The 24,810-nt window shown below is 43.9% G+C and overlaps 1 protein-coding gene across 2 annotated transcripts; it reads left to right on the top strand.

Moving 5' to 3' along the window:
• Positions 1-16,319: 16,319 nt before the first annotated feature.
• LOC141086349 (uncharacterized) lies at positions 16,320-23,926 on the top strand. 2 transcript variants are annotated; one of them, XM_073572298.1, is made up of 2 exons: positions 16,320-16,563; positions 21,402-23,926. In XM_073572298.1, exon 2 carries the CDS (start codon positions 21,407-21,409, stop codon positions 23,633-23,635), a length of 2,229 nt encoding a protein of 742 aa, XP_073428399.1. In that variant the 5' UTR covers positions 16,320-16,563; positions 21,402-21,406; the 3' UTR covers positions 23,636-23,926. The 2 variants fall into 2 exon arrangements, with proteins under 2 accessions (XP_073428399.1, XP_073428408.1); XM_073572307.1 differs by lacking the exon at positions 16,320-16,563 and adding an exon at positions 17,208-17,338.
• The last annotated feature ends 884 nt before the right edge of the window (positions 23,927-24,810 follow it).

Here is a 24,810-nt window from a genome sequence, read left to right as displayed (position 1 = left end):
AGTTTGGGCACCCCTATTAATGTTAACCTTTTTTCTTTATAACAATTTTGGTTTTTGCAACAGCTATTTCAGTTTCATATATCTAATAACTGATGGACTCAGTTATATTTCTGGATTCAAATGAGGTTTATTGTACTAACAGAAAATGTGCAATCTGCATTTAAACAACATTTGACCAGTGCAAAAGTATGGGCACCCTTATCATTTTCTTGATTTGAACACTCCTAACTACTTTTTACTGACTTCCTGAAGCACTAAATTGGTTTTGTAACCTCATTGAGCTTTGAACTTCATAGCCAGGTGTATCAAATCATGAGAAAAGGTATTTCAAGTGGCCACTTGCAAGCAGTTCTCCTATTTGATTCTCCTATAAAGAGTGGCATCATGGGCTCCTCAAAACAACTCTCAAATGATCTGAAAACAAAGATTATTCAACATAGCTTTTCAGGGGAAGGATACAAAAAGTTGTCTCAGAGATTTAACCTGTCAGTTTCCACTGTGAGGAACATAGTAAGGAAATGGAAGAACACAGGTACAGTTCTTGTTAAGCCCAGAAGTGGCAGGCCAAGAAAAATATCAGAAAGGCAGAGAAGAAGAATGCTGAGAACAGTCAAGGACAATCCACAGACCACCTCCAAAGACCTGCAGCATCATCTTGCTGCAGATGGTGTCACTGTGCATCGGTCAACAATTCAGCGCATGCATAACGCCTTTTTGTATTACCAAACAACTCAATCTTTGTTTCATCAGTCCACAGGACCTTCTTCCAAATTGTAACTGGCTTGTCCAAATGTGCTTTTGCATACCTCAGGCGACTCTGTTTGTGGCGTGCTTGCAGAAACGGCTTCTTTCGCATCACTCTCCCATACAGCTTCTCCTTGTGCAAAGTGCGCTGTATTGTTGACCGATGCACAGTGACACAATCTGCAGCAAGATGATGCTGCAGGTCTTTGGAGGTGGTCTATGGATTGTCCTTGACTGTTCCCACCATTCTTCTTCTCTGTCTTTCTGATATTTTTCTTGGCCTGCCACTTCTGGGCTTAACAAGAACTGTACCTGTGTTCTTCCATTTCCTTACTATGTTCCTCACAGTGGAAACTGACAGGTTAAATCTCTGAGACAACTTTTTGTATCCTTCCCCTGAAAAGCTATGTTGAATAATCTTTGTTTTCAGATCATTTGAGAGTTGTTTTGAGGAGCCCATGATGCCACTCTTCATAGGAGAATCAAATAGGAGAACTACTTGCAAGTGGCCACTTGAAATACCTTTTCTCATGATTTGATACACCTGGCTATGAAGTTCAAAGCTCAATGAGGTTACAAAACCAATTTAGTGCTTCAGGAAGTCAGTAAAAAGTAGTTAGGAGTGTTCAAATCAAGAAAATGATAAGGGTGCCCATACTTTTGCACCGGTCAAATGTTGTTTAAATGCAGATTGCACATTTTCTGTTAGTACAATAAACCTCATTTGAATCCAGAAATATAACTGAGTCCATCAGTTATTAGATATATGAAACTGAAATAGCTGTTGCAAAAACCAAAATTGTTATAAAGAAAAAAGGTTAACATTAATAGGGGTGCCCAAACTTTTACATATGACTGTACTTTAACTATTGATATCTTTAGGGGGGGAAGTGAGCGGGTGCTGTCGTGGACTCATTAAAAGAGCATTACCGGTAAGTAATCCGTCTTTTTACTCTTCGCCACGACAGCACCCACTGGAGAGATTCCAGAGACCATCACCTGGGTGGGACCACCGTGCCAAGGATAGTCCTGCCAAAGCTTAAGTCAGAGGTTGATGAAAGATCAAGTCTGTAGTGCTTATAGAAGGTAGAAGGGGATGACCAAACTGCCGCCTTACATATAGTTTCAATCGGAACATCTCCCTTTTCCGCCCAAGAGGTTGCCATTGCCCTGGTGGAATGCGCCCTGATGTTCCCTGGAGGATCTTCGTTTTTTGCGGAGTAGGCTAAACGAATGGCCTCTCTGATCCACCGGGAAATGGTGCTCTTCGTGACTCCATACCCCTTCTTACAGCCCTGAAATGAAACAAATAGGGCGCTGCTCTGCCTCCAACTGTTGGACCTCTCAATACATTTTAGGACAGTTCTTTTGACGTCCAGAGTATGGAACTTCTGCTCTTCCGGAGTAGAGGGATTTTTATAGAAGGTTGGGAGGAGTATCTCCTGAGATCTATGGTATTTTGTTGCCACTTTTGGCAGGTAGGCAGGGTCTGGTTTTAATACTAATCTGTCTTGGTATTCTTGGAAAAAAGGTGGATCTATTGACAAGGCTTGGATATCACCCACTCTTCTAGCTGAGGTTAGTGATACTAAGAGGGCCATTTTAAGTGCTAAGTATTTGAAGGGTATTGTGTCGATCGGCTCAAAGGGGTCTACCGTTAGGGCGTCTAAGACCAGATTTAGATCCCATGTAGGGACGGAGGGTATGTGGATTGGAGCTATTCGTTCACATGCTGTAATAAAACGAGTTATCCACTTGTTGCCTGCTATATTATGGCCATATAGTGCTCCTAATGCCGATATTTGTACTCTCAGTGTATTTACTGCTAAGCCTAAGTCTTTCCCCTTCTGCAGAAATTCCAAGATTGGGATTATCGGAACTTCTGCTGTATGAGGTACTGTATGGAATTGAAGAAATTTTTTCCATATTCTAGTGTAAATTTGGGTTGTGGACTGTTTTCTACTTTGTAGTAGTGTAGTAATTAAGGACTCCGAGAATCCTCTTGTCCTCAATAACTGCCTCTCAAATTCCACGCCGTCAAGTGCAAGCTGAGCACTTGAGGGTGGAAAAAGGGGCCTTGGGAGAGTAGATTGGCAGTCGGAAGGATCCAAGGATCTGTTATTGACATAATCTGCAGCCACGAAAACCACGGTCTTTTTGGCCAGAACGGTGCTATTAAGATTATTCTTGCTTTGTCGTCTCTGATCTTCCGAATTACTTGAGGTAGGAGGATCAATGGAGGGAACGCATACGCTAGGTTGAAATTCCATGGAACTAGAAAGGCGTCCAGTATGTTTGGGTGATCTGACGGAGATAGGGAGGCAAATGTTTTTATCTGCCTGTTCTCCCTTGTGGCGAAAAGATCCACCTCGGGTTGTCCCCATGCGTCTACTATGTCCCTGAAGACCTTCCGATTGAGGCACCACTCTCCTTGTCGTAGAGTGTGACGGCTTAGGAAGTCTGCCTTTTGATTGCTCTCGCCTCTGATATGAAGGGCCGAGAGGGACAAAAAATAGTTTTCTGCTAAGTTTAAAATTCTTGCCGCTGAAGACATCAGAGTCTCTGATCGAGTTCCTCCTTGTCTGTTTATATATGCCACTGTGGTGGTATTGTCCGACAGGATCCTTACATGCTTCTGTTGGAGCTGCGGAAGGAAGTTGTATAGAGCATAGAACACTGCAGTCAGTTCTTTTAAATTAGATGAGTAATCACATTCCTCTTTACTCCACCTTCCCTGATAAAACCCATTCTCCATGTGGGCTCCTCAGCCCTGGGGACTGGCATCGGTGGTTACGATACAGGATGGAACTATAACCCATGGAACTCCTGAACATAAATGGTCATCGTCTAACCACCACTCTAGGGAAGTCAAGACTTCTTGTGACAGGGTTATTTTGCTCTGTAAATGACCACTATATCGCTTATCCTCCTGGAGGATCTGGTGTTGTAGCGTACGGACATGGTACTGGGCCCACCGGACTGCCGGGGTGCAAGAATTTAGTGATCCTAATAGTGACATTGCTCCTCTTAAGGATACACGTGGTTTATCTATAGCTGCTTGTATTTTTTGTTTTGTGAGGATGATTTTTACCTGGGGTAGTAGACATCTCTGGGTCAAGGAATCTAGTTGAAATCCTAGAAATGTCTGGAGAGATTGCGGATCGAGTCTGGACTTTTGGATATTGATGGTCCAGCCAAGGCTCTGAAAAGAGGAGATTGCGTCAGTCACGCGTTCAGTACATTGTTTGACTGAATTCCCAATTACTAGGAAGTCGTCTAGATATGGCACAATAAGGCTGGTTTCACATTAGCGCTTTTTAAGCGCACGCACGGCCGGGGGTAGCTCCGCCCCCGAGCCGGCTCTCTGCCCGGCGTGCCCGCCCCTTGCTTGTAGCACCGCCTCCTAGCGGACAGCGGCGCCTGCGATCGGCGCACCCTATCTTTAGCATAGGGTGCGCAGATCGTGCGCAGGCCGTGCGCTAGTTGCGCTTTGACCTGCGCTGCGCACTTTTGACGGTGCGCCGTGCACGCCAAAAATCGAACTTTTCGGATTTTGGCGCGCACGGCGCACCGTCAAAAGTGCGCAGCGCAGGTCAATGCGCAACTAGCGCACGGCCTGCGCACGATCTGCGCACCCTATGCTAAAGATAGGGTGCGCCGATCGCAGGCGCCGCTGTCCGCTAGGAGGCGGCGCTACAAGCAAGGGGCGGGCACGCCGGGCAGAGAGCCGGCTCGGGGGCGGAGCTACCCCCGGCCGTGCGCTTAAAAAGCGCTAATGTGAAACCAGCCTTAGTGTGTCCTTTTGGCGAAGGTAGGCCATCACTTCTGCCATCACCTTGGTAAATATTCTTGGTGCCGTGGAAAGCCCGAAGGGCATTGCCGCGTATTGGAAATGATGAATCCTTCCCTCGTCTTCCACTGCGACTCTTAGGTATTTCTGGAATCTGTTGTGTATAGGGAGATGATAATAAGCATCTTTTAAATCAATCCCTGCCATTACGCAATTTGGGAAAAGAAGCTTTATAGTGGATCTAATTGATTCCATTTTGAACTTATAATTTTTTATAAATGAATTTAGCTTCTTTAAATTAATAATGGTTCTAAATGTACCGTCTGGTTTAGACACCAAAAACAGGGGAGAGTAAAAGCCTCTACCCTGTTGTTCCTCAGGGACGTCAACTAAAACTTTTTTAGCTAGCAGGACTCGAATCTCGTCTTCGAGAGCCTTTTGCTGAAGTGAGGAATTAAGGCGAGTTATAACAAAGAACTCATAGGGGATCCGAAGGAATTCAATCTTTATTCCTTCCTTAATTATGTTTAAAATCCATGGGTTTAACGTAATTTGTTCCCACTTGGTAAAAAAAATTTTTAATCTACCCCCAACTGGTGGGTCTAAACTTTTAATTTTTATCTCTCCTATATGTTGGCCCTCTGAAGATGGTACCCTTCTGCTTTTCGTCTTTCGTGGCCCATCTATTCGTTCTGTTCGATTGTCTTCTTCTCCCGAATGGCCGTCTCTTAAAGGTTTTCCTATAAAACGGAATGGGAGAATCACTGAAGGCCTTTTTCCTTTCTTTTGCCTTGGCGAGAATTTCGTCTAAGGCTTTTCCGAAGAGGAACTCACCCTCGCATGGGGTTGAACTAATTTTGGATTTTGACTGTGCATCCCCTTTCCAGCTCTTTATCCACAGCGCGCGTCTGGCGTTATTCACCAGGGCTGCCGACCTTGCTGCCAGTCTTAGGGTGTCCGCTGAAGCGTCTGCCATAAAGGCAGCTGCCCCTCTTATCAACGGGATGGCTGCACGCAGTTTCTCCCTTGACACTCTTTGCTCAATCTGCTGGTCTAATTGATCTAGCCATACCAGCATTGACCTAGCAGTACATGTGCTGGCTATTGCGGGTTTGAATACCCCGGTGGTGGATTCCCAGGACCTTTTGAGCGAAGATTCAGCCTTTCGGTCCAATGGGTCTGCTAACAATCCTGCGTCCTCGACCGGGATCGAGGTTTGTTTGGAAGTGGAGGATATGACAGCGTCCACCTTTGGTATTTTAGTCCATTTTAATAGATCTTCATCAGTGAACGGGTACTTCCGTTTTGAAGCGGATGGGAGAAAACCCCTCTGGTCGTGTTTTTCCCACTCCCTTTTGATGAGATCTTTAATTGCCGGTATCACTGGAAATGATCTCCTCTTTTTCTCTGCCAATCCCGCAAACATAATGTCCTGTGCGGTCTGGGCTCCCCTTTCCTCTTCACACCCCATAGTATTTCTAACCGCTTTTACCAGGTTATCTACGCTGTCCAGTGGAAAACAAGCGCGTCCTTCCACCTCCGAGGATGATGATGAGGACGTGGATGCGGAGCCTGAGTTTAACTCCTGTTCTTCCTCTGACTCTGAACTAACAATGACCTGTTTTCTATGACTGGACTCTGCGGGAGTGCTGGCGCGGTTGATGGCTTGTATTTCCTCCCTAATTATGGCTCGGATATCCTTAGAAGATATCGTCGACCCCTGCCTGGTCTCTTTAATGCATTGTTTGCAGAGTTTTTTGGGGTAGGAGTCAGGGAGAGGCTCTGAACATAATGCGCATTCTTTATGTTTTGTTTTTCCTTTTTTCTTTGACTGAAGTGGGAGGTCAAAGGTAAAGAGAGGGGGGAGGGGGGGGGAGGAGAGGAGGTTAGCTTAATAGGTAGAGCATATACTTTGCACACTCACCCAGTGAAGCTTAATACCGGTTCGGATGGCTGAGACGGTTTGGATCGGGTTTCTGCTGCCTCGCTCCTGCGGGCAGTCTCTGTCCTGGCGCTGCGGTCCCTGGTGGAGTTGCCCCCAGCTGAATCCCCTGCTGGGGTCTGCGACTCTGCGGGGGACGACATGGTTCCAACATTGCAGCGCTGCAGCGCTGTTTTATCTATACACTTATCGTACCCCCGGAAGTCGCCCTGTCACAGGGCGCATGCGCCGCGTCATCGCCATCTTACCCCGGAAGTTCAACCATTACTTCCGGGGTATAGGAGCGTCGGGCGCCGGCCCGCTCCCGCGCCACCGCTACTGACATGCGCGGCTCGCGCGCTCATGGCCTCACCATCCACGCTATACCCCCACCGATGGGGGGGGGATCCCCCGGATGCCAGACCGGCCCGCTCCCTGGTAAGACCGGGCGGCCCTCCCCGGACCCGGCCATTACCACTATGCCACCAGACGAGGGGGGAGCCGTCAAACGGAGTCTCCCCCGACGCTGCTTCCGGACCGCAGCCCCTGCCGTTCCCGAAGAGACCGCACAGGCGGATGCATGGCCCAGGTAAGATCCTGCAGGATCCTGCTCCATTTGGAACAGGAAACCAAAACTGAGGAGGAAAGGCGGACCGCCCCTTTTATCTTTCCTGTAGGGTTTCCTGTTCCAAATGGGCGGATCCGATACCTCCAGTGGGTGCTGTCGTGGCGAAGAGTAAAACAGATTATATATATATATATATATATATATATATATATATATATATATATATATATATATATATATATATATAGAGATAGGTAGATAGATATAGAGATAATAGATATAGAGATAGATATAGATATAAAGATAGATAGAGATAGAGAGAGATAGATATAGAGAGAGATAGATACAGAGATCGATAGATAGATATAGATATAGATAATAGATAGAGATAGATAAAGATAGATAATAAATATAGAGATAACAGATAGATATAGAGATAGAGTAAGATAGAAAGATATAGAGATAGGTAGATAGACATAATAGATAGATATAGATATAGATAGATATAGATAGAAAGATAGATATAGAGATAGATGTAGAGATAGAAAGATAGATATAGAGATAGAGCGATAGATAGAGATAGATAGATAGATAAAGATAGATAGATATAGAGATAGATATAGAGATAGAAAGATAGATAGATATACAGAGAGATAGATATAGAGATAGAGATAAATAGATAGATAGATATAGAGAGAGATATAGAGAGAAATAGATATAGATATAGAGATAATAGATATATATAGAGATAGATAGATATAGATATAGATATAGAGAGATAGATACAGAGAAAAGATATAGAGATAAATAGATAAAGATAGATAGATATATAGAGATAGAAAGATAGATATAGAGATATAGAGATAGATAGAGATATATAGATAGATAGCTATAGAGATAGATATAGAGAGAAATAGAGATAGATATAGAGATAGATATATAGATATAGATATAAAGATAGATATAGATATAGAGATAGAGCGATAGATAGCGAGAGATATAGAGATAGATAGATACAGAGAAAAGATATAGAGATAGATAACGGATAGATAAATAGATAGATAGGTATAGAGATAGATAGATATAGATATTAGATAGAGATATATATAGATAAAGATAGATAGATATAGATGGTAGCTAGATAGATAATAAATATAGAGATAATAGATATAGAGATAGATAGAGTAAGATAGATAGATATAGAGATAGATAGATAGACATAATAGATAGATAGAGAGATAGATGTAGAGATAGAAAGATAGATATAAAGATAGATAGATAGAGATAGATATAGATAATAGATAGAGATAGATATAGATAATAGATAGAGATAGATATAGATAATAGATAGAGATAGAAAGATAGATAGATATAAGAGAGATAGAGAGATATATAGAGATATATTGAGAAATAGAGATAGATAGATAGAGACAGATAGAGAGAGTGAGAGAGATATAAAAAAACAAAACAAAACACAATACTCACCTCTCCTCCTCGCTCCCACGCTGATCCCGGCTTCAGTGTCAGGAGCTGCCCCCTCTGCCAGACACACAGCGGGTGCGCGATGTAGTGACGTCATCGCGCACTGGCTGTGAGCCAGGAGCAGAGAGGACTGAGGGCGGCGCCGGCCCTGATGCAGAGCGGCTTACTGGGCTGGGGGCGGGGCCTCTGGGGGTGTGGAGACCTGAAATTATATTCACTGCTTCGCAGTGAATATTCATTTCTCTTTAGCAGCGGGGACAGGGGCTCCTGCCTCCTGACACCCGCTGCTGCTCCGCTGGCAGGGGCCCCCATAGCAGCTGCATGGTGTGCGACACACCACTGGCTGGGGGCCCCTGGAGCAGCGGGGGCCCTAGGCAACTGCTGGCCCTGTATGCCTGCAGGTGCCAGGGCCCACCAGATGCCAGGGCCCACCGGACAATCCTCCGGTTCCCCGGTGGGCCAGTCCGACGCTGGGTATAGAAGCCAAAACATCAAGTTATTAGCTCTGTTATCAGTTTCTTTGTTCCTGGAGTATGATACACAACAAACTTGCTCCCTCTCTCCTCCCCTCTTCATAGACTGTGAAGCATTTCGCGAGCTGTACCCTAAGAAAAGTGTGAGATTGGAAATTCAAAGTAAAGCTATCTAATAACATATTTTACAAACTTTATATTTGTCATCTGTACTATTGATTTATGCAAAGTATGTTTTATTTCTATCTAAAATTATACAGTGGGGAAAGTATATATTTGATACACTGTCGATTCCCACCTACAAAGAATTGAGAGGTCTGAAATTTTTAATCATAGGTACGCTTCAACTGAGCGAAAGAGAATCTACAGGAAATGTCTGACCTCTGTAATTGCAAAGGTTTCTGTACCAAATATTAAGTTCTGTTTTTCTATTGTATCAAATACGTATTTTATGAAATAAAATGCATATTGTTTAAATTATACAATGTGATTTTCTGGATTTTTTTTTAGTCTGTCTCTCACAGGTGAAGTGTACAATTGCAGACCTCTCCATTCTTTGTAGGTGGGAAAACTTGCAAAATTGTCAGTGTATCAAATTCTTATTTTCCCCACTGTACATGGTTCCCTGTTCTTGCTGGAATTATAACATACGTTATTTTATAGGACAAAATTATTTTGAGAGTGAATTTATATGATTACAAAATGTCTAAGAAGCTCCCCATGAAGTCAGCTGTATTTGAGTATTTCACAGTGACTCAAGACGAAAAATATTTTGTGTGTCAATGTTTGACAAGTGACCCAGAGGAAAGCAAATGCTGTGATGCCAAAATCAGTGCATACTCAGGCAGTGATAAAAATTCTCCTAGAGCTTCCAATCTAAAAAGACATTTACAACTCTTCCACCCAGAAGTTTTCAAAGCTGTGACTGAGAAAGATAACAGGAGCACCAAGAAACCCGCGCCCAGCACTTCCTGCCAGGCAAAGGAGAAGGAAAAAGCATCTCAAACATCATTAACAAGATATTTTGTAAGTGACAAAGTTACTGTAACAATGACAGATATGTTTAAAAGACAGCTCATACAGCTTGTTGTGAAGGACGGTGTACCATTATCATTATTTGCACAACCAGCTTTTACAGCTCTTAATGGAGAAATGGCCCGCAAACTTGGTGTTTCTCTGGAAAGAGAAAGTATTAGAAAATTAGTGATTGAAGAGGCCCTTAAACAAAAGGAAGATCTTAAAAAGACTCTCAAAAGACGCTTCATGTTTCTTAAAATGGATGCCTGCACACGTCACAGAGTGAACTTGTCACGACTGCAGCCACAAACGCAGCCCAGCAGGCGCCTCCACGCCGATGGTGAGGGGCGGGCATCCCCCGGGGACGCAATATGGACCCTCTATACAGCAGAGGGGGACCCGGGCCTACCCAAACTAGGGAAGGGCAGCGACCGGGATTCTGTGGCAGCTGAGCATGTGGACAAGGACACGTAGGACTTGATGACACCGCACAACTTCAGGTATAAATAAAGTAAAGTTTACTTAAAGTCAGAGTACATAGACAAAACCAGGACACACGAGGTCATCCGGACACACGAGGTCATCAGGACATCAGGATACACGAGGTCATCCAGACGCAGGCAGGACATCAGAGTCACCGGCAGACATCAGACGGGAGTCGTTTGGTTCCGGACATCCAACACAACCTACAGGCACCACTGCAGTCATCCAGCTCCAGGCTCCAGGCAGCGGTCTTCAGGTTCCAGACTGCGGTCGTCAGGCTCCAGGCATCGGACCTAGGCCTAGGAAGGAATTCAAGCGGAGATGGTACTAACACCGCAGGATTGCTGGGCCTGCATGGAGCTAGCACCGCATGGTAGTCAGAGCACAGCATAATAGATGCTCAGCAGGAACACCAGTTACAAGAGTCTCAGAGTCACTGGGTGCAGGGCTCCAAACACAGAGGGATTCCAGGAACATAACACAGCAGACAGTTCAGACATAGTCAGGTAAGGGATAGGTACAGGATCAAGGATTCAAGCCTGGATACACCGCCTCCAGGCCAGGGCGAATTTAGACGGGGTCAGGTACAGGATCAGGGATTCAGGCCCGGATATACCGCCTCCGGGGCAGGGCGAGGGAACAGGACAAAGCAGGAATCAAGGCAGGGAATTTGGTACCAGAACAGAGACAGACGAGGTCCAGGGACACAGCCACGAGACACACATGGAAAAGTCCAGGAGCTTTGTGAGTAGCTCTCGCCCCGCCCATAGGGCAGGTAAGTTTATAAAGGAGCTGCCCCTCCGCAATTGGCTGGGGACAGCATTTCAAGTACACACACTAACCCTGATAAAAGCAGGGAAGGTGTGGCTGCGCACGCCCTAAGCACAAACAGAAACCATTGCAGCACAATCAGTGAAGGAACTGCAGCATAGAGCACCTGGCATTGTCTGCAAGTCTAGACACACGTGGAAAGTCATGCACCAGCTGCAAATGACCTCACAACCCGCGGACAGCTTCCACAGCGGCGACCAGGGACCGCACATGTGAATGGTCAAGCAGCAGAGCAAAGACCTAACACCACATATGCAGCTACACAGCACAGCAGGGAACTGAGCAGGCTCCACACAGGTAAAAGCCAGCAGTATCCCAGCTCAAATAGGGGAAAAGGAGTAAGGGGTTAAAGCAAAAAACATGCATTGTCACGCCGACAATCAAATACAAACAGAACGGCGTGACAGAACTATTTTGCCATCAATGTTCGATATGTTTGTGACAACAAAGAAATTGTTACCAAGACACTGGCAGTAAAAGATACTAAAGCTCATCACAGCAGCCATTTTCTCCGAGCTTTAGTGGAAAAAGTTCTGCAAGATTACGAACTCAAAAAGAACAGTTTCTTGCTATTGTAATGGACAATGCTTCAAACATGATAAGTACAATTAAACTGATGAATGAGAGTAATGAACAACAGCTAGAAGAAAATTTAGGATTCAGTATGTTTGAGATGGAAGGCCACAGTGCTGTTCATGTAACTGAGGAACAAACAGATATTACAACACAATAGCAAAATTATACTTTAGAAATAGATGACCTTGTTGAAGCTGCTTCAAAACACTTTCACATTCATCACATGCACTGTGTTGTGCACACGCTGCAGCTGGCAATAAGAGATAGTCTGCAAGAGGGACATGCTGGAAATCTGATTGGAAAAGTGAGGAAATTGGTTATTGCCGCCAGAACCCCTAAAATTGATTCCATCTTGAAGAGACGTGCTGGGAAAGGGGCAATTGTCGATCAAGCCACTCGGTGGGGCAGCACTTATTTAATGTTTGAGCGATTGCTTGAACTAAAAGTTTCTTATAGATATGGCGAACCCTCAGGTAGCCCTAAATGAAGGTCAATGGACACAGGTGGCTGAATTGAAGGAATTGCTTAATCACCCATTTACCGTGACTAAAAAATTACAAGCTGAGGATTTAACTCCTGGCATTTTCATAAGGGAGTGGAAGAACTTGCTATTTTGCCTGTCCCAAAGAGGAGGTTTAATTGCAGATGGCATTTCTGCTTCAATGAAACGGAGAGAGACACAGCTATTGTAAAATAAAAATTTTCTGGCAGCTGTTTATGTGGACCCAAGTCATCGTATACTGCTTGATGATCAACACCTTGCTAAAGGAAAACAAGCTCTGACTGATGTAGCAGTTAGGATGAGTGGCCTACAGGAGGACTGCCATGTGCAAGAGGATTTGGGTCCTGACAGTGCTACTGCTGCCATATCTTCATCCTCATCAGAGGAGGAGTTTGACTTTGACAAGTATTTGGATGACATGGAGCAGGCAAAGCGTTGCCGCAAGGAAAAAGATTTCACTCCGTCTCCTATAGCAAGCAGATTGACCATATTTCAGCAAAATGTTTCACTTGCTCTCAAAGAAATAGAAAAATTCAACCGTTCATCAAAACCGACTGTGCATGAGGCAATTCCTTTATACCCGGAAATTGTTAGAGATGTTGCCCATGTGGTTACGGCTTTGCCTCAAACCCAAGTTAGTGTAGAGAGGTTGTTCTCTAGCCTTAAAATTATTAGGTCAGATTTGAGGTCATTTATGGAGGATCTGGAGGCAATTCTATTTCTGAGATCAAATTCATGGACTGCAGAAATGTTATTTAGTATGTTTTGTTGAAAACTGGTTTTTGCCACTTACATAATTTATTACATAGTGATATATATATATATAGATATATATATATATATATATATATATACACACACACATACATATACACACACACAATATATATATATATGTAATCAATATTACATAGTGTATTACATATTTACAATGTATTACAGTTTTTTGTATTCTAAAGTTGTATTCCAATAAATATATATTACGTTCTACATAAATATCTTGATTATTGTATCATAAAAATGATTTAATTTCTGATGTTCACATTGCACTACAATAAATTTTTCACGTAAATATAAGCAATATACAGGGGTTGGACAAAATAATGGAAACACCTGGAAACATCAACAAAAGTTAGTTTAATATAGTGTAGATCCCCCTTTTGTGGCGATTGCAGCCTCAATTCTCTGAGGTATGGATTCATACAAGGTGTGAATTGTTTCCAAAGGAATTGTAGCCCATTCTTCATTTAAAACACCCTCCAGTTGTCTGAGTGACGATGGCGGTGGAAATCGACGCCTAACTTGAATTTCTAATATCGACCATAAATGCTCAATAATGTTGAGGTCTGGGGATTGTGGGGGCCAGATGAGATGCTCAACTTCATTACAATGTTCCTCGTGCCATGCTTTAACGATTCTAGCTGTATGAATTGGTGCATTATCATCCTGAAAGATGGCATTCCCCTCCGGGAACAGTGCTTGAACCATAGGATGCACTTGGTCGCCCAAAATACCTAGATAATCGCGGCTGTTAATTCTTCCATGAAGGGATATCATTGGCCCGGCGGACCTCCACGAAATAGCACCCCAGATCATCATAGAACCTCCGCCATGTTTTACGGTTGGGAGAAGGCAGTCTGGATGGAATGCTTCTTTTGGCTGTCTCCAAACGTACACTCGGCCAGAGGTCGGAAATAGGGTAAACGATGATTCGTCTGAGAATATCACGTTTTCATTGCTTGAGGGACCAATTCTGGAGGTTTCTACACCACTCTAAATGCTTGGAAACATTTGTCATTGAGAGCAGCGGTTTTCGAATTGTAGCTCTTCCGTGGAATCCAGATTTGTGCAGCTCCCGACGAACAGTTTTCGTGGAAACTGGGTTCTGTAGGTGTTCATTGAGCTCAGCAGTGATTTTCGGAGCAATGGTTGTTATGATTGGGTCACCGAGGAGGAAAGCAAGACCAAGCTAAGCCACAGAAAACCAGAGAGGTTGGTAACTAAGCGGATTGCAGACCCCTGATCCTATCCACACAGCTAGCAGTAGCTGTGGAGCGTACCTACGATGATTCTATACTCCTTAACACAGCCGGAGAACTAAATAAGCCTAAAGCAAGAAAGGGGAAATCTAAACTGCCCCCAGAGCAGACCCCAAAGGAATAGATAGCCCCTAAACATATATTGTCGGTGAGACAAGATGAAAACACAAACGCAGGTAGGAAAATAGGCTGAGCAAACGATGGGGCCCAAACTAACTAGACAGGACAGGAAAGGAAAGACACTGCAATCACGCAAAAAACCCTGCAAAAAATGCCCTACACGTCTGATAGAAAAAATACTGAAGTCACTAGACTTCGCCCACTATATCAACACTCTTGTATATTCTGAAAGTAGAGCAAAGAGAGGCCAATCTAATAAAGGACAAAAACAAACTGGCACAAACAGTAACATAAGGATGGAAATTCAGCACAGCCCCAGCCGGGGCTGGCTGACCACACAAAACTGAAATAGACAAAACTAAATCAAATGTGAACAATAGCAAAAGAACACTTAGCTTGAGCATGCAGAGACTGAGCTGGAAACTAAGACCTCAGGAGGCAGGAAAAAATCACCAGCAAGGATAGAGGGAGTCGGCTATCTTAAATCCAATCAGAAACTCCAGATGTCCAATCATCCTCCTCATTATCAGGTGGCAGACCTCTGTTAATTAGATCAGCTCCATTACCTCCTGTAACCACCAGAGGGAGCCCGGAAAGAGAACTCGCGACCCCTCTGTCAATACAACCAGCTCCACTACCTTCATTAGTAACCAAAGGTAGGCCAGAAAGTGAATTCACAACACGTGGTCTTGCGATCCTCTCTCACAATTTGCTTTAGAGTCTGACGGTCTCTCTCAGTCAACTTCGACTTTCGGCCGGACCTGTGCTTTGCGGACGTTTTTCCTTCTTTCAAACGCAGTCATTACTTTGGAGACAGTATCTCTAGACACGCCAAGCATTCTGGCACTTTCTGTTACACTAGCGCCTGCCATACGAGCACCAACAATTTGGCCTCTGAAAATCCGAGAGGTCTGCCATTGGTATCAGGTTTTCAACAATGTTCATACAATTCTGCAAAACAAAGTTAAATTTACATACACATATCACAACATTACCATATGTCACGGTTTGCATGTTTATAACATGTTCGAAGATTATGATGGCAAAACGTTAGGCGTTTCCTTTATTTTGTCCAACCCCTGTATGTGGGAGTCGGAGTCGTGGAGTCAGAGTAAGGGAAATTGAGGAGTCGGAGTCACAGGTTTGGCTTACCGACTCCACAGCCCTGGTAAGAATCTTACCAGTGATGGTTAGTGGCTGTGTGCCTGTGTCCAACGCGGTGTCTGCCACTAGTTGTAATATGTGATTCTATAACTGGTAGAAAGGAGGGACTACATTGATTTGTTGGTGTGGGCTCCTACTTGAGCACCACTACAGTTGTGCCACAATATATTATCTATACTGTATTCGGTCTAGGTCTGTTTTGATCCTGCAGTGTGAATGAGCCCTTAGTGGGAGAATACTCATTCCCAGGCACATAACACGTATTCCAGGCATCTTCCAGTTTATAGCTGCAACTTTCTGCTATAATTACAGCATGGGCCTCATGTGATTTTTAGTTTTTCTAAGCCAACCTTGCATTGAACGTCCTTGCTGTGGTGCTTTTATGCTGTGCTTTTTATTATTAGTTGCATTTATAGAATACATAAAAAGCAAATTGTGAAGAAAGAAGACCTAATGGCGGCTTAGGACTGTAATGGAGGCTTATGGTTGTGGTAAACACTAAGCCTGAGGTGATAAACCTATCCATAAGAAGCATCTTCCCTACACCGAGTACATGGTGGAGAGTGAGGGGATGCGTCTTCCGCGCCTCCATGACACATTCCTCTCATTATTTCCCTGAATATGGCCACCAGGACTCCGTATACCGAGCAGTGAGTGTCTGTATACGGAGGTCCCATCACTTCCGGCTTCCTGCAGCGGCTCCTTCCCCCTCCTTCCGCGGCCTCCCTTTCCGCCTCTCAGTTCTCCTCCTCGTGTGCGGCTCTGCATTATTGCCCCTCCACAGCTCCGAGTCTTCCTCCCGCCTTTCTCGGAGACCTCCACCCTCGTTGTGCTGTCGGTTCTTCGGTTTGCAGTAAGTTTTCTCAGGACGTTTTTTTTGTGAACTCGTGTGAGGAAAGCGGGCAAGCAGTGAGCAGGGCTGTACATAATGGAGGGCGAACCAGACAGAGACTCGGGCTAAATGTGACCAGTGCTCGGCAGTGACTGGAGCCGAGTATAAAGGGTTAAATGCAGAGAGTTAATGGCGGTGCCGAGTCCCCAGCAGGACTGCCATCTACTTGGTGCCTTTCTAGTCAGCATTTTGAAAGTTGCCCAATCCCCTCTATAGAATCATTATTAATTTCTGCAACTTCATGGATTCTGTGAGGAACGAAGAATCCCACCCAGTGGCACATATATGATGCAATGGTATGAGGCTAATTCACACACTGCAGCTTATGTCACATGCAGATTTTGCTGCAGAGGTCAGTCTTTCTATGGCAAAGGGTGAAATCTGCAGAACCCTCCCAAAATGACATCCAGTAGCCCTAAAAGGACCTTGTCACAGAATTAAAGGGGTTTTCCTCCCTACTCATACCTCACCTTAGGCGCCATTCCAGCGGTGTCGGCACGTGCGCTCCCTGCTCTCACATGAGCCCTGCGCCCAATCAGGGCCAGCATTACTGTCCACGTCTTTGGATTTATTGAACATCATCAGGAAGTCAGAGCCGTGGGTGGCCGCCCTTTTCCTCTGCCTGAAGGCGGGGACAGTGATGCCAGCCCTGATTGGGCCCAGGGATCATGTAACGTAACAACCTCTTGTGAGAGCAGGGAGCATACGTGTTGCTGGAACGGAGCGGGCACTTGAGGTGAGTTTAGACATATTTTAATGAGGACAAACCTAGGGAATGAGAATGAGTTAAACCCTTTAAATTGGTGGTCTGACGTTGCTTAAAAAATTACAGCGTGGATGGGCCTCGAATTAGGAACTGTGTCCGACTCGCCTTCAGGGCCCATGTGAATCCTAAGCGGGCCACTCTGGAGGTCTGTGTCTGCTCCGTATGAGACACCTGCCCAATTTAGAAGTCAAAGAACCATTGCAGTCTAAGACTGGTGGCAATAGTCAGGTGACCAGTAGAGCATGTCGCCAGAGGAATGTATAGTGACATGCTCTTAGTCTCCAGTCAGTCACTAAGCAGGCATCACTTCCAGAGCTAGCAGAAACCTCCAGAGTGACATTCACTGTATCTACAGGAGCCATGGAGTGTCAGATTTGCACCATTATTTTTATTGTTGTTTCCTGTGGCTATTCTTTATTTCAAGCCCATCCATGCCTTAGGCTAGGTTCACATTTGCGGATGGCCAAGCTGCGGAGGTCTCTGGTCTTCCTCCATGAAGCTCCGCCCACTGCCGCACCTCCTGTCAGCTCCGCCTACGTCCGCATACTTCTGCATGCGGCCTGCGTACCCTATCTTTAACATTGGGTACGCAGGTCGCGCGGATGCCTCCGCGTGCGTCGGCGACAGCATCAAATTTCAACATTTTGCATTTGACGCGGGTCGCCGCATCGTCAAAACGACGGATGCAGAGGCATCAGCATATATCCGCACGACCTGTGTACCCAATGATAAGATAGAGTATGCGGATGTAGACGGAGCTGACCGGAGGAGGCGCGGCAGTGGGTGGAGCTTCACAGAGGAAGTCTGCAGACCTCCGCAGCTCGGCCATCCGCAAATGTGAACCTCGCCTTAGAAGGCATCTGTCACCAAGTTTTTTGACCTCATGTCGAGAAACGTGGTAGAGATTGATTCCAGTGTATCTCTTGCTTGTGGTAGTTTTGATAAAATCATTGATTTATCTGCTGCAGATCTACCAGCTCTCTTGACTGCCAAGTTCTGTATAACTCCATGTACAGCAGTGATTGGCAGCTTTCTGCACAGTGCACACAGAATCTGTCATGCTTTCAGTTCTGCTGTTTCCTGAATCACTGCAGCCGGCAGGGCTGTGGAGTCGGTAAGCCAAACCTCCGACTCCTCAATTTCCATGACTCCGACTCCCTCATACCAGGGCTGTGGAGTCGGTAAGCCAAACCTCCAACTCCGACTTCTCAGTTTCCATGACACCGACTCTGACTCCGACTCCACCAAAATCGGCTCAGACTCCTACTACACAACTCCAACTCCACAGCCCTGGCAGCCGGTCTCTAATTTTATGCTGCTTGTGGTTTGTGCAGCTTGAATCATGTAACAGGTTCCCTTAAAATATGTGTTTCAGGAAAATTTGCTTACAAAAAATATCTACAGAGTGTACATGAGGTTTGTGAAATCTCATCCACTAGTTGGAACTGTAGCACGCAGCGGATTTTTGCACACCAATCTGTGCAGAAAATTTTCAGCAAACATGCAACATATGAATGTAGCTTAGATTGGACTATAAATTTTTCCGCCTGTTAGTCTCCCACAAAACCTGACATTTGGTGGGAACAAAAACATTCTGCACTCTGTATGCTACTATTGTCATGGCAATCAGACAATTCTTAACCATATTGTGCGTTGGTGCTATTGGTGGTTCTATCTGGAGGAACACTGTAGAAAGATGGTCCAATTTTTAAAAACGAATACAGGATCAGAGGGGTAACCTTTACTCCTTGCGGATAGTGACGTATCAAGACTGACATACAAAGGTAAAGAGACTTTTAAGTCGCAATTCTCTAATGGGAAATATGCAAATTGTCTTCAGAGAGGAAGAGGACTAGAACACTAGTGCCACCTATAAGTAGCAGCAATCCTAACAGTCAGTATTGACTCTAACGAGCCTTGTCACATGACTTGGGATAAAAGCCAAAACCAAAATGCTACTTCCTGTAGGTGGCACTAGAGTTCTAGTCCTCTTTTTCTCTGGAGAGACAATTTACATATTTCCCCGAGGAGCATAGCGGCTTGTGTCCTCAGATTTGCATGTTAGGCTTGACATGTCACTCTCCACAAGGAGAAACGTTACCTCTTGAATCCTGCTCAGACGCCTCACTGTGAAACAAGGCTTGTTAAGAGAGTCGATATTGACTTTTAAGTTTGCTATCAATAAAAAAAAAAGTATGAAGTATGGCATGTAACCACTAAATCGCTTCTCGGCCTTTTGGCTATGATCAAGTGTAGCATCTTTCGAAAAGGCGGCTTTGGCCTCGGCCGCACTAGTAGTTCAATGCAATATGCACACTGGGTTTTGGCGCTTGTTAGTAAGCCAGGTTGCTCATATAGTTATCTGGTGGAAAACATGCCACCCCAGGATTGATGTCATTGGGCCGGGTAAGTTTGAAAGCCCGAGGTGGGACGTGCCCCAGGAGTGGTGACCCTCAACTCACTGAGCCTGGGAAACTCACGAGTTTTGGCATGTTTTGCAGTGCACTTCAAATTTTTTACTTTTTAAGCACACACCCTTCTGGGCCTTCTGGATAAGATGGGGGAATTTTTAAATTCCCGGTGGAAGGTCCAGCCAACATTATGTTGTGGAAACCTTCACATTAATTTAATTCTTTTTCACTGTTTGTGTGTTCACTTTTGCACGTGTGTCTGTCACTTGGATTTGTGGGATGCGGTTCCCTTATGGGTTCCTTTCTGATAGGTCTGGGGGGGGAGTATGTGATCATCAGGTTCCGCTCCCCCCTGACCCCTAAACTCTCTTCTTTCGGGAGGGGAGTCGACAGTTGAAGGTTCCCAGCTCTTGCTTGGGTGGCAGCCTGGGCAGAAGCTGGGGGCGCGACTGAGTCTCCCTTGGCTTTGGCTGAGAGACGACTTAGTCCCTGACCCTCGCTGTGGCCTTTTGGCTCGGAGAGTCGGGGAATGGTTTTTGGGGACCCGTCTCCTGTTGGAAAGGGTTTTAAGAGACCAGCACCCAAGTGCACTTTTTTGTGGCACCATTAGTCACTTTTTTAGCGCACTCGGGTGGAGAGCATGATCTCGGGCTTTCAATTTAAAAAAAAAAAATTCCTATAGGTGGCACTAGAATTCTTCTCCTCTTCCTCTCTAAAAAGACAATTTTCATAAAAATGAATACAAAACCCATGATTCACTTCTCTCCATCCTCGCCTCCACCTGTGAAGGGAAGATTCTGTAGGCATGCCTAACAGTCTGAGAAGCTGCCAGCAACTTTGGCAGCAGAGGTCCGGTGAGCAGTTATGTGCTGTACTTACTGAAAGACGACCTGTCACCAGGTCAAGAGTGGCCAGTTTTTGCTCTTATTTTATTCTCGCTTCCCTAAGTATACCACCCTTTCTATTTTTCTTGTTAATCCTTCATGCGGTTCTAAAGATGTGGGCCTTTCTATTTAGTGCTAATTTTTATGGTCTTTACTAATAAGATGATGCTCTGAGGGTAATAAAGAAGAGCAGCCTAAAGACGTGCACGCAGATAATCTTGTGATCCATGCCCCCTTTGTTTAGACAATAAAAATTAGCACTGTATAAAAAGGCCCATATCTCTGGAACTGTATGGCAAATTAAGAAAAAAAATTACTTAGGGGGGCAGCGGGAATAAGATGACCTTGTACTATGGTTCATTGATGTCTCTGAAGTATGGCATGTAGCACTGATTTTCGGGATAGTGCAGATCTGACTGAGGATTCAGAAGTCTACAGTCAAACATCTGGCACTAGTTGCCTGTTTTTTCTCAGTACAATTGCATTGAGAAAAGCAGAGCACGTCTAGTCGGCACATGACTGCATGTATGCGAATCGCATATTATGCTCTCTCACCAGTAGTGCCAATGAATTCTGACAGCATGCACATTTTTTGTGAAGATGCTGTAAGCACATAACCAGCTGCCTGCACAAAAATACTATGAGACTGTGTGGCTCTTGTATATTGTCAAGATGTTTGTAGTTTGATAAGCAACATTTTGTCATAAGTTTAATTTTTTTTTTTATATTTTTTTTCAGATACAATGCCTTCATGTGTTGTGCAGGGCTGTTTTTCTGGAGGAAGAAGAAAGGAGGAAGGAGTCATTTTGCATGTGTTCCCAAAAGAAAGGGAGATGATAAAAAGATGGCTTATAGAGACAGGCCAAGACTTTGGGGACATTGATGCCTTTACAGATAAAATTATTGAAGGAAAAAAATATGATACATATAGAATGTGCTCCAAACACTTCAGGGAGTACTGCTACACACAATCTGAAGGTTTCCGTAAAAGTTTGCGTAAAGATGCCATACCAACTGTCTTTGATGCCCCATCAACCTCTAATGAAACGTGCATCCTTTTACCATCTGGTAAAAGGAAAAGAATTGATGACGAATATGAAGGCTCATACTTGGATTACCAGTTTACTCATGGTGAAATTTGTCCCACATGTGGCCATGTCTTTGAAGAAAAACCAAAGACCGATGAGAAAGGAATAGTAACTGAACCAATGGGAAGAAAACTACGCTCAACACAAACCGATCCAAGATGGGGAAAGAGAACCGTATCAACTGAAACAAAGTTTAAGAAATACCACAAAAAAACTCAGTGTAGGCGACTTTCTGAAAAGAAATTAAAGGCACTGTCTCTACTTAGTACTTCAGCTAAACATCAGTTGATTGAGACAATAACAGACAGTGAAGACAGTCTCGACAGTGTAATAATTAAAGACAGTGACAGCAGCGGTGACAGTCCAAAACATGAGTTTGAGTCCAGGTTTCGCCTTTCTTTTCCTCCCTCGAATCCCCCAGAAATGGAAGTATCACCTACTGATTTGCTTGACCTAAAACTTCGGGCAGAAGAGACACACTCCATATGTAGTGATCCTGTAAAGGACCGCAAATTTCTAGTTTTTGAAAGCTGCTTAGATAAATTAATCTTGTCAATGCCATGCAGAGGAGAGCAAGGTTGTGATCGACCGATTGTTAAAATTTGGAAAGAAATAAATGGTTCTTTCATAACTGTTCATGTTTCTTGTGGGAATCATAGCTATAAACTGTGGGAAAGCCAACCACAAACTGGAGGAATACCAGCAGGCAATCTTTTACTGTCTGCTGCTATTCTGTTCAGTGGATTAACCTATGTGAAGGTCAGACATGTTTTCCATATCTTGGGACTTCTGTGCATAGATAAGTCAACATACTTGAAAAATCAAACTTATCATCTCTTTCCTGTTATTAATAATCAGTGGATATCAGAACAAAATGCCATTGTTGAGAATCTGAAGAAAACCCCTCTCTGTCTGTCTGGGGATGGTCAGCGAGATCGTCTGGGGCACTTGACTAAACATGGCATCTACACACTGCTGGACGTCAATAGCAAAAAAGTTGTATCATTCCATGTTGAACAGCTTTCTGCCGGAAACTCTTCTCTTGGTTTGAAAACAGAAGCATGCAAACAAGCTCTAAGAGGTCTAGTTAGAAAGCAATTAAACATAAAAATTGTATGCACGGAAAAGCAATTAGGCATTCGAAAAATGATCAAGACACACTTTCCTAACATCATACATCAATATGATATATGGCAGCTTTCAAAATCAATTGGCAACAAATTGGGCAAGGTTAGTCGAAAAAAAGATTGTGAAGAGCTAGGCAAGTGGATTGGTGCTGCTAGAAACCACCTTTGGTGGAGCGCAAGTACCTGCAATGAGGATCAGTCTCTTCTAACTGACAAATGGAACTCTATTTTATTCCACATTGTTAACAGGCATTCGTGGGAAGGCAGTGACAGTTACAATAGTTGTAGCCACGTCCCCGTGATAACATCTACATTTGGTCCAAAGAAATGGCTTGAGGAAGGCAGCATAGTTCACAGTGAAGTAGCAGAAGTTGTTTTGAACAGGAACCTGCACAAAGACCTACAGCATTTGTCATACTTTTCCCATAGCAGGGAGCTGGAGGTCTTCCGCAGTGCCATCCGCAAATACCGTTCTAAGAAAAAACACCTCTTGACCGATGGCATAATTGCCCGCACACAACTTTCTGCACTGTATCACAACCATAATGTGCACAGTGTCCAACAACAGGTTAGAATGGCTTCAGAAAAATATTCACAAGGAAGAACACTTCTCAAAGCTCAGAGGCAAAAGCTTGTTAAAGCTCTTTACAAGCCTTCACACCAAGAGTTCCTATTTCCAATTATGTCAGAAGTTATACAAATGGCCCCTAAAAATCGTTATATTAATCGGGAACCTAAAAAAAGAATCCGGTATTAACTGATACTTTGGAGACATTTCCAGTATAGCCACTGGTTTCATTATTGCCACTAACTCTATATTTAAAAAAAAAGTGTTTTCGTAATAAAGATTCTAAATGAAGCACTTAGAAATGGGACGTTCTATTTTATAGGTTGGATATATGGCATTAGGGTTTGTGATCTGAGCATTTTATAAGTAAAAAGTACACCTAAGTAATTTTGTAAAATGTGTTTTGGTTTTTAACGCTAATGTGATCATTTTAAATATTACATTTTTGGAAGAAATTTGATTTTCACTTTGCCATTCTAAGTATTTGTTTTGTTTTTTTGTGACTGCAGATCTTTTTATGAATTAGCTGCATATCCATTTGTTCGATTTTGTTCACATGACCGTTTTTGTAGGCGAAAATGATCAGTGGAACCTACACATCTCTTCTGTGGTTTTGGAGCCACTCTTCATTTTGGCTTGCATATACTGATGAAAGAATGTGTGAGTAAGGGGTGACATTCTGATTTTGATGCTGTTTTGTCACTGATTTTTCTAAAATGATCAACTTCTTTCCACCTTGTGTACATTGAGTTTAGAAAATCTGATTCTCGTTCAGTATATTGAATTTGTACTTAATTTGGTCTTCCCACCTTCATTTCCGTCTTTGACTTGGGACAAAATTATATTGGCCTTGTACAAGCGGTTGAGTCTATACACAGTTGTTAGACCTGTCAGCTGCCTCTGTATGCAGGGGGAAATGTAATCTGCATAATCAATATAACTCTATATTGTATGCTTGAATTATATACACAGGTTTAATTGAAAAATCAGAATTCTAAAGAGGTGCAAACTTATAATGTCTGCTCTCCCGAGTGCTCTGCAGTCTGACTGCCGAGCATCCATCATTCAGCTGCATGGGTATATGTTCATGTACAGGATTTAGCCCATTAAACTGTTCACTGTGAAGACAGGCACTTTTGTAGAGGTGTCTGTAACACAAAAAAGTATTCTGTAATAGAGGCCAGAGAGCACTGTGACTTCGATGTGGTTTCTGTCCAAATCAAGTTCTTCGTGGCTACAGACGGAAGCCCCGACAGAGCCACAAATGTGGAAATGTGCACCTTGCCTTAAAGGTTGGAAATGCAGTTCTATATGCAGGCAGCAATGGATAGACCAGACAAGCTTAGTAGATAGTTTTACGGAGA

This window comes from Dendrobates tinctorius, unplaced genomic scaffold, assembly GCF_039654945.1.
Source record: "Dendrobates tinctorius isolate UK_male_01 unplaced genomic scaffold, ASM3965494v1 ptg000007l, whole genome shotgun sequence".
Taxonomy (NCBI): domain Eukaryota; kingdom Metazoa; phylum Chordata; class Amphibia; order Anura; family Dendrobatidae; genus Dendrobates; species Dendrobates tinctorius.
The sequence above is the reverse complement of the archived record's forward strand: the minus strand, read 5'-3'. Positions and strand labels throughout refer to the sequence as shown.

Coding starts and splice junctions, on each gene's coding strand:
- LOC141086349 (XM_073572298.1), top strand. CDS start 21,407: ATGCCTTCATGTGTTGTGCAGGGCTGTTTTTCTGGAGGAAGAAGAAAG.